General features: G+C 35.7%; 1 protein-coding gene across 2 annotated transcripts in view; it reads right to left on the bottom strand.

The window, feature by feature from the left end:
• SHOC1 (shortage in chiasmata 1) overlaps nt 1–15,443 on the bottom strand; it is a 101,119-nt gene that overhangs the window by 60,311 nt on the left and 25,365 nt on the right. The window contains exons 1-5 of one of the 2 annotated variants that reach the window (XM_023201893.2): nt 10,719–11,102; nt 10,261–10,414; nt 9,638–9,749; nt 7,853–8,006; nt 522–629 (exon numbers count right to left, since the gene is read on the bottom strand). In XM_023201893.2, the coding sequence (XP_023057661.1) occupies nt 522–629; nt 7,853–8,006; nt 9,638–9,749; nt 10,261–10,414; nt 10,719–10,851 (661 nt within the window). In that variant the 5' untranslated portion in view covers nt 10,852–11,102. Of the gene's footprint in view, nt 1–521; nt 630–7,852; nt 8,007–9,637; nt 9,750–10,260; nt 10,415–10,718; nt 11,103–15,443 lie in introns of those variants that run through there. The other variant, XM_023201886.2, reaches the window with a different exon arrangement.

The following is a 15,443-nucleotide window of genomic DNA, read 5'->3' as shown; positions in this document are numbered from 1 at the left end:
ATTCAGTTTTTTTGTTTGTGTTGAGACGGAGTCTAGCTGTTGCCCAGGCTAGAGTGCAGTGGTACGACCTCGCTCACTACAACCTCCACCTCGCCAGTTCAAGCCATTCTCGTGCCTCAGCCTCCTGAGTATCTGGGATTACAGGCGTGTGTCACCATGCCTGTCTGGCTAATTTTTGTAATTTTAGTAGAGATGGTGTTTTGCCATATTCGTCAGGCTGGTCTTGAACTCTTGACCTCAAGTGATCCACCCACCTCAGTCTCCCAAAGTGCTGGGATTACAGGCGTGAACCACCACACCAGGCCTATTATTCAGTTTTGATGCCAGTAGAATGCTGAGTTAATAATAGCAATAAATATAAAGGGGGAAATAAGAAAAAAATGACATAGAATTATAACAATCAAATTTTAAACATGGAAACTGACTCACAGTACATATTCACTGTATATGTGAATGTACTGTACTTTTACATCATAAATAGGTAATCCCCGATAAGCTCAATGATTTATCAAAATTTCTACCTGGTTTACTGCACTCTTCTGGTTCACTCTGGTTTTGAATGGTCAAAATCTCTGTGGAGCTGAATTTTATGTCCCCAATATCCTCAATTCCATGCTTGTTAGTAAGATCTGAAAAGGAAAAAACTCTACTATTAGCAAATGTACCATTATATTAATTTTCTGTAACCTTGTTCAGTGGCATTTTTCTTTTAAAATATCTTTATTATTTTATTGCATGTCAATTTTTCCTTTTAGAGAGAAGTAGAGATTTATACTTCTGAAAAAAATGCTAACTTACATAAATATTCCTCCATGCACACTCCTTGTTACCCTTCAACTGTCAATCAAAATTACCAAAGGAAAATAAAAATGGCAAAATCTACATAATCACTGGAAGGTAAGATAGGGTGGGCAATCCATAAGCCACAAACTTCAAAGAATGAGGTCACTTTGAAGGGTTTCATCTCTATCAGTATATGATGACTTTCTATGCCTTGCTTAGCTGGAACTCTACTTGTCTATATTAATACTGCTACTTTGGCTTTCTTTTTTCTTTCTTTTATCTCCCTTCTTCCCTCCCTCTCTCTCTTCCTTTTTTCCTCACTTCCTCCTTCCTTTCCAGCTGCCTGACACATTTTACCTATCCCTTTTTTATCTTTGACCCACCTTCCTTCCTTCGTTCTTTGCTGCACAGATCATCTCATAACCTAGGTATTAAGCCCAGCATCCATTAGTTATTCTTCCTGATGCTCTTCCTCCCCCTACATCACCCCCCGATAGGCCCTAGTGTGTGTTGTTCCCTCCACCATGTGTCCATGTGTTCTCATCGTTCACCTCCTACTTATAAGTGAGAACATGCAGTGTTTGGCTTTCTGTTCCTGCATTAGTTTGTTGAGGACGATGACTTCCAACTCCATCCATGCACCTCTGCAAAGGACATAATCCCATTCCTTTTCATGGCTGTATAGTATTCCATGGTGTGTATGTACCACATTTTCTTTATCCAATCTATCATTGATGGGTATTTATGTTGGTTCCATGTCTTTGCTATTGTGAATACTGCTGCAATGAACATACACATGCATCTATCTTTGTAATAGGATAATTTATATTCCTTTGGGTATATATATATACCCAGTAATGGAATTGCTGGGTCAAATAGTATTTCTGCTTCTAGGTCTTTGAGGAATCGCCACACTGTCTTCCACAATGGTTGAACAAATTTTCACTCCCACCAACAGTGTAAAAGCATTCCTTTTTCTCCACAACTTCACCAACATCCTTTTTTTGTTTTTACTTTTTAATAATAGCCATTCTGACTGGTGTGAGATGTTATCTCATTGTGGCTTTGATTTGCATTTCTCTAATGATCAGGGATGTTGAGGGTTTTTTTTTTTCATATTTGTTGGCTGCATGTATGTCTTCATCTTCTTCTGTTTTTTTTTTTTTTGGGGGGGGGACAGAGTCTTGCTCTGTTACCCAGCCTGGATGGAGTGCAATGGTGTGATCTCAGATCACTGCAACCTCTACCTCCCAGGTTCAAGTGATTCTCCTGCCTCAGCCTCCCAAGTAGCTGGGACTACAGGCACATGCTACCATGCCTGGCTAATTTTTGTGTTTTTAGTAGAGACAGGGTTTCACCATGTTGGCCAGGCTGGTCTCAAACTCCTTACCTCAAGTGATCCACCCACCTCGGCCTCCCAAAGTGCTGGGATTACAGGTGTGAGCCTCTGCACCTGGCTGTATGTCTTCTTTTGAGAAGTGTCTGTTCATGTCCTTTGCCCACTTTTGGGGGTTGTTTGCTTTTTTTCTTGTACATTTGTTTAAGTTCTTTGTAGACTCGGGATATTAGACCTTTGTCAAATGTATAGATTGCAAAAATTTTCTCCCATTTTGTAGGTTGTCTGTTCACTCTGATAGTTTCTTTTGCTGTGCAGAAGCTCTTTAGTTTAATTAGATCCCATTTGTCAATTTTTGCTGTTATTGCAATTGCTTTTGGTGTGTTCATCATGCAATCTTTGCCCATGCCTATGTCCTGAATGGTATTGCCTAGATTTTTTTCTAGGATTTTTATAGTTTTGGATTTTACATTTAAGCCTTTAATCCATCTTGAGTTAATTCTTGTACATGGTGTAAGAAAGGGGTCCAGTTTCACTTTTCTGCATATAGCTCGCCAGCTCCCCCAGCACCATTTATTAAATAGGGAGTCCTTTCCCCATTGCTTGTTTTTGTCAGGTTTGTCAAAGATCAGATGGTTGTAGGTGTGTGGTCTTATTTGAGTTCTCTATTCTGTTCCATTGGTCTATGTGTCTGTTCTTGTACGAGTAACATGCTGTTTTGGTTAGTGGAGCCTTGTAGCATAGTTTGAAGTTGGGTAGTATGATGCCTCCAGCTTTGCTCTTTTTGCTTAGGATTGTCTTGGCTATTTGGGCTGTTTTTTGGTTCCATACAAACTGCTTGCCTGTTGTTGGTGTATAGGAATGCTAGCAATTTTTGCACATTGATTTTGTGTCCTGAGACATTGCTGAAGTTGCTTATCAGCTTAAGAAGCTTTTGGGCTGAGAATATCTTATTTTAAATCAATGCATTATCATTAATTTTATAATATATGCATTTCAATTTTTTTTATCAATTAAAAAGGGCTATGTCTCAGTTCTCCTATTTTTAAAATAAGAAATTTAGAATATTTTTTCACCAAAACTTTCTCCCTTTCAAACAGATTAATCTAATTAAAGCTGAGATCTTGGGGATCTTAGACATCTCTAAGATCTTAGCTTTAATTAGATTAACCTATGTTTCAAATGAGGTTATAATTGATTTCTTTCAAAATTATCTGGCTTTTGTTTCAAGAAAGCAAGGAACACATATATTAGTTCTCCCCTCTAAGTCCTATAGAATGACAGTAGCCAGCTATAAAATACATAAAGTGAGGAGAAGGGGAAGAAATATTCATCTACAGTTCAGCGATATTAATAGAATCCTAGGAGATAAAAAGAAAATTTAAAAACTAGTATATAAAGTAGAATGGAGTTTTACTTCTAGCAATAGCTCCTATTGGACCAATCTTCCTGTAGGTAGCATTTATAACTCTCAATAAAATATGTAAAATGACTATCTGAAGGTACTACAGTCTAAAGCATGCAGAAATGGAAAGCGAATTGATACTGAGTAAATTTCCCATTTTTACAGCTTTTCACTTGAAGGGATGACATATTTGGTACTAGCTGGGTCAACTAGAACTTGGATAAAAATCTACAGTCTTATTATCTTGAAGAATTAGAGGACAGTTCTACCTAAATTAGAGTTCAGGGTTACCACAGCAGCTGGAAGATAAAGGAAGAAAACCAGGAAAGTAGAGAGCAACAGAGGAGGAGCCCCAAACTCTACGTATAAACTCTGCTTAATAAATCTCTGGATGATCCCTGAACTACACATGTATGGGGCAGATTGAAAGCATATCAGCTAAGGTTATATAAAGATTTCAGCTCTTTCCCACCATAGTAAAGACAAAGTTTATAGTTTGAGTTCAGCCAAGTTAACAGCCTATTAAAACAAACAGAGAAAGTCAACTCTCTTCAAGGAACACAGCAAACTAGTTTCTGTAATGTATCAGGTGCAATGTCAGGATACAATCCAAATACATTTAGTAAAATGAAAAAACAGGAGCATGTGACTCATTCTCTACAAAAAATATGTTACTGGACACTAACCATGAGATGACTCAGATTTTGAAATTAGTATCCAAAGATTTCAAAGCAATAATAACATAACATAGTAATCACTATGCTAAAGGATGTAAAGAAAAATATGGTTGTAATGAGTGAGCAAATAGACAGTCTCAGCAGTGAAAGAGAAACTATAAAAAAGAACAAATGGAAATTTTAAAACAATATCTGAAATAAAAAATGCACTGGATGAGCTTAACAGAAAATTAGAGGTGACATAAGAGTCAGTGAAATTGAAGACAGAGCAACAGAAATTACCCAATCTGAAAAACAATAAGAAAAAAATTGAATAAAAATGAACAGAGGCCAGGTGCAGTGGCTCATGCCTGTAATTCTAGCACTTTGGGAGGCCAAGGTGGGAGGATCACTTGAGCCCGGGAGTTCAAGACCAGCCTGAGCAACATAGTGAGACCCCGTCTCAACAATATAAAAAGAAAGAAAGAAAATATGAACAAAGCTTCAGTGACTGTGGGATAATTTATCTACCTAGTTTTTTAAAACTATATATCTTTGTATTTTTGTCATAAAATATAATTCTGTGGTAATCAAGAACTAGTCACAAAGCAATAAGCTTGCTCAGTTGCCTTCAATGATGAATTCCACTAAACGTTTTTAAAAAATCAACATCAATTATTCAGTCACTCCTATTAAGTCATTCTATAAGACCCATATTATTCTGATACCAAAACCAGACAAAGACATCGCAAGAAAATAAAACTGCAGACCAATATTTCTTATGAATATTGACACAAAATTAATAATCTGGTTAAAAAAATAGTGGGATTTATTGCAGTAATGCAATTTTGATTGAAAATCCCAAACTCAATGTAATATACCATATCAAAAGGATAGAAAATTTTAAAACCATGATTATTCAATAAAAAATAAGAATTCTAAAATTAATTTAAAATCCCCAACAAAATACTAGTAAATTGTATTTGACAGCCTATTACAAGGATTATATACCATGATCAAGTGAGATTTCTTGCCCCTTGAGATGCAAGGATAGTTCAACATATGCAAATCAATAAATGTGATACACTACATTAATAGAATGAGGGACGAGAACCATATGATCATCTCAGTAGATGCAAAAGGGCATTTGACAAGATTCAATACCCTTTCATGATAAAAACTCTCAAAAAATTAGGTATTGACAAATACTGCCTAATATTACCACTTCTATTTAGAATCTAAAAAGCCAAACTTATAGAAACAGAGAATAGAAGAGTGGTTACCAGGGGCTAGGGTGTAGGGGAAATAAGGAGAAGTTGGTTAAAGGGTATAAACTTTCAGTTATAAGATGAACAGGTTCTAGAGACCTAACATACATCATGGTGACTATAGTTAATAATAATGCATTGTACACTTTAAATTTACTAAGAAAGTAGATCTTAAGTATTCGCATCACATACAAAAAGTAACTATGAGCTGATGATATGTTAATTACCTTTTTATGGTAAACATTTCACAATGTATATGTGCATCAAAATATGTTATATACCTGAGGTATGTACAATTTTGTCACAAAAACACTTCCTTAAAAAATTCAAGTAATCCCAAAGGCAGAAGAGGAAGAACTGAGAAACAAAAACAAATGAGACAGCTTATAATTCAATAATAAAAAGAAAAATAACCCAACTAAAATGGGCAAAAGATCTGAGTAGACATTTCTCCAAAGAAGATATACAAATGGCCAACAGTATGTGAAAAGATGTTTGACATCCTTATCCATCTAGAAAATGCAAATTAAAACCACAATGAGCTATCACTTCACATCTAGTAGGATGGCTATAAAAAAGTTATATAATAACAAGTTTTGGAGAGGATGTAGGTAATTGGAACCCTCACACATTGTTGGTGGGAATGAAATAGTGTAGTTACTTTGGAAAACAGTCTGGCAATTCCTCAAAAAGTTAAACATAGAATTACCATTTGATCTAGCAATTCCACTCCTAGGTATAGATCCAAGAGAAATGAAGACATGTGTGGACAAAAACGTGTACATGAATGTTCACAGCAGGATTACTTTTAAGCTAAAAGGACAGCCTAAGTATCTATCAACAGATGTACGGATAGACAAAACGTGCTATAGCCATACAATGGAATATTGTTTAGCCATGAAAATGAAGTACTGATACACTGGATAATGTCAATCAATTTGAAAATATTATGCTAAGTGAAATAAGTCACAGATCACATATTATATGATTCCATTTTTATTGAATGTTCAGAGTAGGCAAATCCATATAGTTTTCCTTGCACTTTGAGCATGGGAAATAGGAAGGGAGTTATGGCTGGAGACATCCTTGTAGCAGGCAACTTTATTGCTGTACTAAGCAGTTTTATTGGTACCACAACCCAAAGGTAGCTGGAACACTGCCTACCCCCTGAACTTTCAATAGTGTGTATAACTTTCCTTGTTAGAAGTCCTCTGTGGCAGTGACTCTGTTTTACTTAGTACAGCAGCCAAGTCAAGTGAAAGTTGGGAGTTTAACAGTATAATCACTCAGTAAAGTCATTTGTTGAGCTGAGATTTTTGTCCTGCCAATAAGCCTATGGCCCACCCTGCATTTTGAGATCTACTATATTTGCAAGTTCTGGTATGGAGTTGATCTACTTTCCCAGGTTGGCTTTTCATTCCCTTGCTTTGATTTGTAGGCTGAACAGTAATTCCCTGATTTAGTTTTAACTGTAAGAATTCCTTCAAGTCTGTAGTCTGTTCATGGCAAGCATCCCTGTTCTCAATTGATATCACAGATCCCCCTTCCTTTCTTCCATGATATTATATATCTTTGATCATTTTAAATGAAATTTATGAGAGGGCAGTTAAATAATTGGGCTCATACTGTCATTAAAAATAACTCAATAATATTTACTAAGACTAAATGGGATGAAACCACCTCAGTTCTAAGTTATGACTCTCCTAGTCATCGACTCCACGAATCCTTACTCTGAGCTCTTTATTGTGAGCCTCTCCATAGTTAACTATTGTCAGTATAGAAGTTGATAGTTTTATTGTTTATAAGAAAACAACTCTTTAAAAAATGTGTATAGTCATAGGTGTTTTAGTTTTATTTGTATAATTATCTTGAAATGGTTAAATTTCAGAGAAGTTTCAAACCTGGAAGTCATATAAAGAGAATGATGGCTGGGCATGGTGGCTCATGCCTACAATCTCAGCACTTTGGGAGGCCGAGGCGGGCAGATCACCTGAGGTCAGGAGTTCAAGACCAGCCTGATCAAAGTGGAGAAACCCCATCTCTACTAAAAATACAAAATTAGCTGGGTGTAGTGGTGCATGCCCGTAATCCCAGCTACTCGGGAGGTTGAGGCGGGAGAATCGCTTGAACCCAGGAGGTGGAGGTTGCGGTGAGCCGAGATCTTGCCATTGCACTCCAGCCTGGGCAACAAGAGTGAAATTCTGTCTCAACAACAACAACCACAACAAGAAAATGACAGTAAGAAAATAATCTCATCAAAAGTAATACTGAGATTTCAACATGTAACTTGCAGAACATTTTTACAAAATCTGGAGGTTCAGAAAAATTTTAATAAACAAGAACCTATGTAACAAACATTCTTAAGTGGTTTTTACAAGTAATACATTTTAAAATTAAGTCTCACCTCTTTCGAAAAGTTTTTCACTTTCATCTACATAGTTTATTATTTCAGGCACTAGGTTTAATAACTCCTTCAGTTCTGAGAGTGATGGAATATCAATTTCTGGTTTGAGGCTTGGAGGTATTAAGAATTCATACTCAATAAGAAAACTTGATGGCTGAAAAAACATATAGTTTAAAAAAGTTTTTAGGGAGGCTTTCCAAATAAATATTTTTGAAATCATAAGTGGATAAAGTTTGCTTAAATGATGTACCAAATTTTAAACTAAATCCACATTCAAAATTGTTAAATCTATATATACTTAAAAAAAAAACAGAAATGTAGCAGCTAAAAAGACATTCTATTATAAGCAATGTTCTCTCTGAGTATTGCATTTTATGGTTACTCATTACATTTAGTTATGTACAATATCCCTAGATGCAGAAATAGCTTCTTTTTGGCTAATAGCAAACTGTAAACATTTTAAATTAAAAACAGTCACTGCAGTAGATAAGAGATAATAAATGGGGAGAAGTGAAAGGAGATCATGGAATGGAATAGATCTTTACTGTGCCCCATAGAGTGTTTCTCTTTCATTCCAACAGAACTTGACTCCTCAACAAAAGAGATTAGGTCCACAACTCTCAGGGTTAACATGGCAGGCAAGAGGTACTAGAGGAATGGGACCTATTGGTGAATTAACATTTTTACCATCATGTTAAAATTTTTATTGTAAGGAAACCCCTTAAGTGCTTTAAGTCCATTAAAATCCCCAAATATAAAACATTTTAAGTTGTCCTAAAAAAAATGTTTTTTGTTCGTTTGTTTGTTTGTTTTGAGATGGAGTCTCGCCACGTTGCCCAGGCTGGAGTGCAGTGGCGCGATCTCGGCTCACTGCAAGCTCCACCTCCCGGGTTCACATCATTCTCCTGCCTCAGCCTCCTGAGCAGCTGGGACTACAGGCACCCACCACCACGCCCGGCTAATTTTTTGTATTTTTAGTAGAGACGGGGTTTCACCATGTTAGCCAGGATGGTCTCGATCTCCTGACCTCGTGATCTACCCGTCTCGGCCTCTCAAAGTGCTGGGATCACAGGTGAGAGCCACCACACCCAGCCAAAAAAATAGTTTTTTAAAGTAGCTTTGTGAATGCATCCAATCAATATGGGCCTAGATTTCTGAGCTTGTCCAACTACAGAAAGTTATTGCACTCTCAACAGCTAGAATTCTTTATATACTGATATTATAACCATTTTGTGTGCTATTGAAACTAAATGCATCTTTAAGAAGTTTGGCCTTTAATATGCAAAAAATGCTATCATCCTTGTTAAACACTGGCAGAAAACTAAAATTCAGTCTTGGACCATCTATATTCTTACTCTCACAATATTCTCATTAGCTCAAGTACTATTTTTTGTGTATAACTCACAAATCAATATTTCTAGTTCCAGTGTCAATTTTTAAACTAGACATGACTACTTAATTTCCTATACCAGGTATATTGATTAGAATTATTGGAAGAGATTTTAAAGTTCCCTATGACTGGCCTGCACACCAGGCCAGACCAATTAATCAGAATATATCTGTGTAGAACTCAGGCTTCAATATTTTTTTAAACTATTCAGGTAATTCCAACACACAGCCAAGCCTGAGAACAACTATTTAGAAGGAAATTTGACTTCTTAATTGATAGATGTTCATTCAATTATAAAATATTTTTAATCTGACAATTGTAGACAATGTATATTACAAAAATTTTACAAAAATGTGCCTCACTACTAAAATATTATTGAAAGCCAGTATTACAACCTCATTTAAATGTATTGTATCTTCTAGTTCCTCCTGACAAAAGTTCACTTTATCCATACAAAAATCTTCTTTCACAAAAGCTTCCAAATTTTCTTGAAGAGAGAAACATTCCCTTAAAAAAAATACATTAATTAGTGTTTACTAAAAGCAAGTCACACACTAAATGTAGCCAACCAAAACACATAATCACTAAAATTAAAGTTGAGGTAAAACAATGATAAGAATTATTGGCTGGGTACAGTGGCTCACGCCTGTAATCCCAGCACTTTGGGAGGCCGAGGTGGGTGGATCACCTGAGGTCAGGAGTTCAAGACCAGCCTGGCCAACATGGTGAAACCCCGTCTCTACTAAAAATACAAAAATTAGCTGGGCACAGTGGCGCATGCTTGTAGTCTCAGCTACTTGGGAGGCTGAGGCAGGAGAATTGCTTGAGCCCGGGAGACGCAGGTTGCAGTGAGCCAAGATTGCGCCATTGTATTCCAGCCTGGGCGACAGAGCAAGACTCCGTCTAAAAACAAAACAAAATAAAATAAAACATTATTGATAACATCTAAGCTTGTGATCATACAAAAACATTTTCACTTCTTAAAAATATTTACAGCATTGGTCAATTAAGTAAGTACCTGGAAAAATTAACTTCTGTGAAGATCTGTCCTTTGAAATCTAAAAGAGGATCCTTTACCAAAAATAGTTTTAGTCTACTCAAGAGAGTATGCAAAGTTGGTAGGTGTTTTCTATTACTTACAAAAAGTATTCCTTTATCATCAATAAATAAATCTGAAAAGAAATAAGAAACATAAAGGAATAAGAAAAAAACTAAAAGCTATCCAAAGGGATCTAGATAGTTAATGTAATCAGTCATTAGATACAGTTAGGTTTCTCAATCACATTTTAAACTCTTCATTTCTTCATTTTACTGTGCATATAGAGCATGTAGCATAGTACTGGAACAAAGGCAAAAGTACAATAAATTTTAATATTATCTAGGACACTGAGTAGCCAAATATCCCAAAAGAGCTGTAACAGCTAATACTTTATCAATAAAGATTAATCAGTGGAGGAAAATATCTTATGGACTTACACTTCAAAATAGCCAGGAGTAGCCTAAGCAAAATTTTAAAGAAATAAAAGTATTTGACTTCTGCTGACCTTGGTCTTCTCTGCGTCATTTTACCTCTTAATATCTCCAATTCATCCCCCAGAGTCTCTGACATGTAGGGAATGGAGATGGTCTACAGTGCCTACAACTTAGACTGATTCTATTATTCTCAAGTTATTCATACATGGTTGCTATAAAATTATTTACAGTGAAAGTTATATAGCAAAGAATCTACTCAAGGAGTATGATACAGCTTATGTATTAAGAAACACTACTGCTAACAGTTAATTTCTGGAATACATTTCTCCTCTTGGTCTCCACCCTGCCGTGTATGGGTTTCTTTGAAATCTTGGCCAGTTGTCTAACAGCTTTAACAGTTTCTAAGTCACAGGAAGGAACGTAAAACTTGCCCCCAATTCTTCAATAAGTTTTTGAGTAGAAAGAGAAAAAGAAAAATATAAGCTCAGATGAAGAACTACTCAAAAAGCCAACCTCCCAAAAAAGAAAGCCATCCTGAAGGGAGAGCAATGGTTTCTTGTTCTGGGTATTGATTTTTTGGTTAAGTGATGCTGAATGGCATGAGAAAATAAGAGTATGGAGTTTTCAGGTAGTAATGTCTCCCACGGTCAACTACATAATTGGTATGCAGGCAGCAATGGAACATCCCTTTGCTTGGTGCTAACTTGATATGCCTTAAGAGAACTTGTGGTATGAACTAGCCTCCTAAGAGATATTATTTATCTGAACTTAAGTTCCTGACAATCTCATGGCCAAAAGCTTCTCATGACACACCAAAGGAAGTTAGTCAATCAATTCCATGTCTAAGGAGGGCTTATCTGAGACAGTTAAATATGATTTACTGGTATAATCCATTCTGTAAGTATTAATGAAATCACATTAATAGTAAAAACCCAAACAGCATTAGTTTATATCCTATATCCACCTTCTGCTTCTAAACAGGTCCTCCAGCCATCTTCCCTATCTAGGAGCCTCATTCTGGTATTTCTGGAACTAAATGGCTGACATCTGAAGTCAGTTATGTGCTCTTGTTTTCCATCCACTTGTTTTTAATGAAACCACTTGAGGGCAGCATCACACCACAACCAATGTTCTTTGTAATTCTACGAAGATCGTTTACAGCGCAAGAGTGCCACTTCCTTACCTTCTTAAGTCATACAGCATGCCCTGGAGTTCTTATTTTACTACAGCTAATATATGTACTATACAGGTATAAGGAGACTGTTTTCTTCTATTGTAGAGGAATATTAAATTGTCACCAGGAAACAAATTTTTGGCTAGTTAACTATGAAACGAAGCTGAAAAAGGTCTATTAACATGAAAGAAGAGAGGTTTATCCTTTACAAAGGACACTTTTGTCTCCCTAGAAAATTCAAGATAATGAAATGAAAACAAAAGAGTTCACTAAGCAATCTGATAAAAATTATACAATTAATGGTTTCTTTTAATATGTAAAAACTTCATCATAAAAATTAATGGAAAAAACATAAAAACACCAATTTGTGAACTATCAAAGACTAAACATAAAAATATTCAGAAAGTGTATGCAGGAAATGATAAAACTTTACTGAAGATCTTTTTTAAAAAATTTGAAAAAAAAGCGAGATAAAATACTTTCCTAGCTAGAAAGACTATGGGTAAAATTTTAAAGGATCGCATTACCATTTCAAGAGGTCTGTTTTAGAACTTGGAAAAGTGACTACAAAGTAAATCTGGAAGAATATAGTTATGAGAGTAGAAAAAAGTAATAAAATAGGAGATTATTAATATATATTATAATTATACATTAAATAGTTAAAATTATATGATACTGACACAATAATAGGCAAAACAGATCATAATAGAAAATCCAGAATGAATTCTAATGTGGTTAAGGATTTAATATATAATGTGAGTGGCATTTCTAATCAGTGGGAAAGAAAGGACTATTTCATAAATGATATTGGGGCAATAGTCAAAACACTTGAAAAAAGATTTTTTATTCCTACTTTTAAACATACATCAAAATCTAAAATAAAATTTATACCTTTGGCTGGGCCTGGTGGCTCATGCCTGTAATCCCAGCACTTTGGGAGGCTGAGGTGGGCAGATCACTGGAGGTCAGGAGTTCGAAACAAGCCTGGCCTACATGGTGAAACCCCCTCTCTACTAAAAATACAAAAATTAGCTGGGCTTGGTGGTGGGGGCCTGTAATCCCAGCTACTCAGGAGGCTGAGGCAGGAGAATCACTTGAGCCTGGGAGGCGGAAGTTGCAGTGAGCCGAGATCACACCACTGAACCCCAGCCTGGGCCACAGAGCAAGACTCCATCTCAAAACAAACAAAAAAAAAACAAACGAACCAACTAACCAACCCCAAGTACCTTCAAGAAAATACAAATAAGTATTTATCTAATTAAGAAAGAATTTTCTAAGTATAAAAGGAATCAAAGAAACCATAAAAGAAAACAATTGGCGAATTGATTAGGTTCAAGTTAAATATATTTGGAGTTAATACCTTTACATATAAAGATAAAAGATATGTCAAAATATAGACAAAAGAGAAAATCATTTCACAAAATAAAAATATGCAGATGGCCAATAAAGACCAGTAATTCTATTAATTTACTTTTTTATGCCCAGCTTGTGAACAACAGAGATCACCAGTAATTGTAAAGATGCAAGTAAAAATATAATTTTTTTGCCCATCACATTGGTTTAAATGTATTACCACAACATCAGCAGTAATATATTCAATGATGATAATGCTGGCATAAACAGGGCATTCTTATACCATACTAGTGGACATATAGCTAAAAAAGCACTTATACTAAATAGTTCAATTTCTAGGAATTCATGCCAAGGAAATAATTGGAAATAAGAATACATATTTATCTACATATTTGCAATTAAAAACATTAGTGGTCTCAAATTTGGAAATGTGTGATACATACATAAGATTAAAAACTGCAGTCATTAAAAGCCATGCTTTGGTCTAGTATGGTGGCTCACACCTGTAATCTCAGCACTTTGGAAGGCTGAGGTGGGAGGATTGCTTGAGCCTAGAAGTTTGAGACCAGCCTGGGCAACATAGGGAGATTCTGTCTCTACAAAAAAATTAAAAAGTAGTCAGGCAGGTGGCACAGCTATGGTCTCAGCTACTTAGGAGGCTAAGACAGGAGGATCACTTGAGCCCGGGGGTTTCAAGGCTGCAGTGAGATGTGATTGCACCACTATACTCCAGCCTGAGAAACAGAGTAAGATTCTGTCTCAATTAAAAAGAAAAAGAAAAAGAAAAAGACATGATTTTGCAGAAAACTCAAGCATAAAATAAAATATTCCCAAGATCATGTTAATATTTAAAAATAATATCATGCATATATCGTATGATCACAATAGCAAAACAATTTATCTTTGACTTACAGAATTATGAGTTTTTACTAAAGGGACATTCTATATATTTAAGATGTAGATATCTTAACCTACGTAGAAAAACATAAAATTCAATCCTCATTCACGATTAAAAGCTGTTATCAAACTAGGAACAGAAGGAATCTTCCTCAACCCACTAAAGGAAATGCTTCTAACATTTCACCATTGAAAATGACATACACATGAAATGTTAGAAGCATTTTCTTTACCATCAGAAATAAGATAGCAACCATCATGGCTTCTACTGAACAAAGTTCTAGAGGTTTCAGCATAGTCAGACAAAAAAAAAAAAGATGTGGCCGGGCGCGGTGGCTCAAGCCTGTAATCCCAGCACTTTGGGAGGCCGAGACGGGCGGATCACGAGGTCAGGAGATCGAGACCATCCTGGCTAACACGGTGAAACCCCGTCTCTACTAAAAAAGACAAAAACTAGCCGGGCGAGGTGGCGGGCGCCTGTAGTCCCAGCTACTCGGGAGGCTGAGGCAGGAGAATGGCGTGAACCTGGGAGGCGGAGCTTGCAGTGAGCTGAGATCCGGCCACAGTACTCCATCCCGGTCGACAGAGTGAGACTCTGCCTCAAGAAAAAAAAAAAAAAAAGATGTAAATATTGCAAAGGAAGAAATAGCCATCATTTACAGACAATATGATTATATATATTAGAATTAGTAATTGGAAATACTATGAGAGTTTAAGAGGTAGATAAATATGATAACCCTATAAAAATCAACTGCCTTTTCTTATATACAAGCAATAAACAGAAACTTTAATTTAGAAATATAAATAGTAACGGCAGCTAAAATAGAGTACTTACTTATGGATAAATCTTAGATATGTAACACATTTCTGAAGAAAATAAAAAATATATAAAAATAAATGATATATAAAATCTTTATGAAGAAAAATTTTAACTTTATTGAAAGACATTAAAGACCTCAATAAATGAACAATAGGAGATTCAGGAAGAGAGAACAAAAGAAAATAATCATCAAAGAAATAATTCTAGAAAATGTCTTAAAACTGAAGTGCATAAGTACCTACATGGAAGGATACACCATGTATCAAGCCTAATATATAACAGTAGACCCACAAAGCACACACCATTGTGAAATTTCACAACACTGGAAGAAAAATATCATTCAAATTTTCAGGATGAAAAGATCTTATAAAAAATATTTAGGGTCTAAAACACCAAAAGCAACGGCAGCAAAAGCCAAAATTGACAAATGGGATCTAATTAAACTAAAGAGCTTCTGCACAGCAAAAGAAACTACCATCAGAGT

This window comes from Piliocolobus tephrosceles, chromosome 14 (genome assembly GCF_002776525.5).
Source record: "Piliocolobus tephrosceles isolate RC106 chromosome 14, ASM277652v3, whole genome shotgun sequence".
Lineage (NCBI taxonomy): Eukaryota > Metazoa > Chordata > Mammalia > Primates > Cercopithecidae > Piliocolobus > Piliocolobus tephrosceles.
The sequence above is the reverse complement of the archived record's forward strand: the minus strand, read 5'-3'. Positions and strand labels throughout refer to the sequence as shown.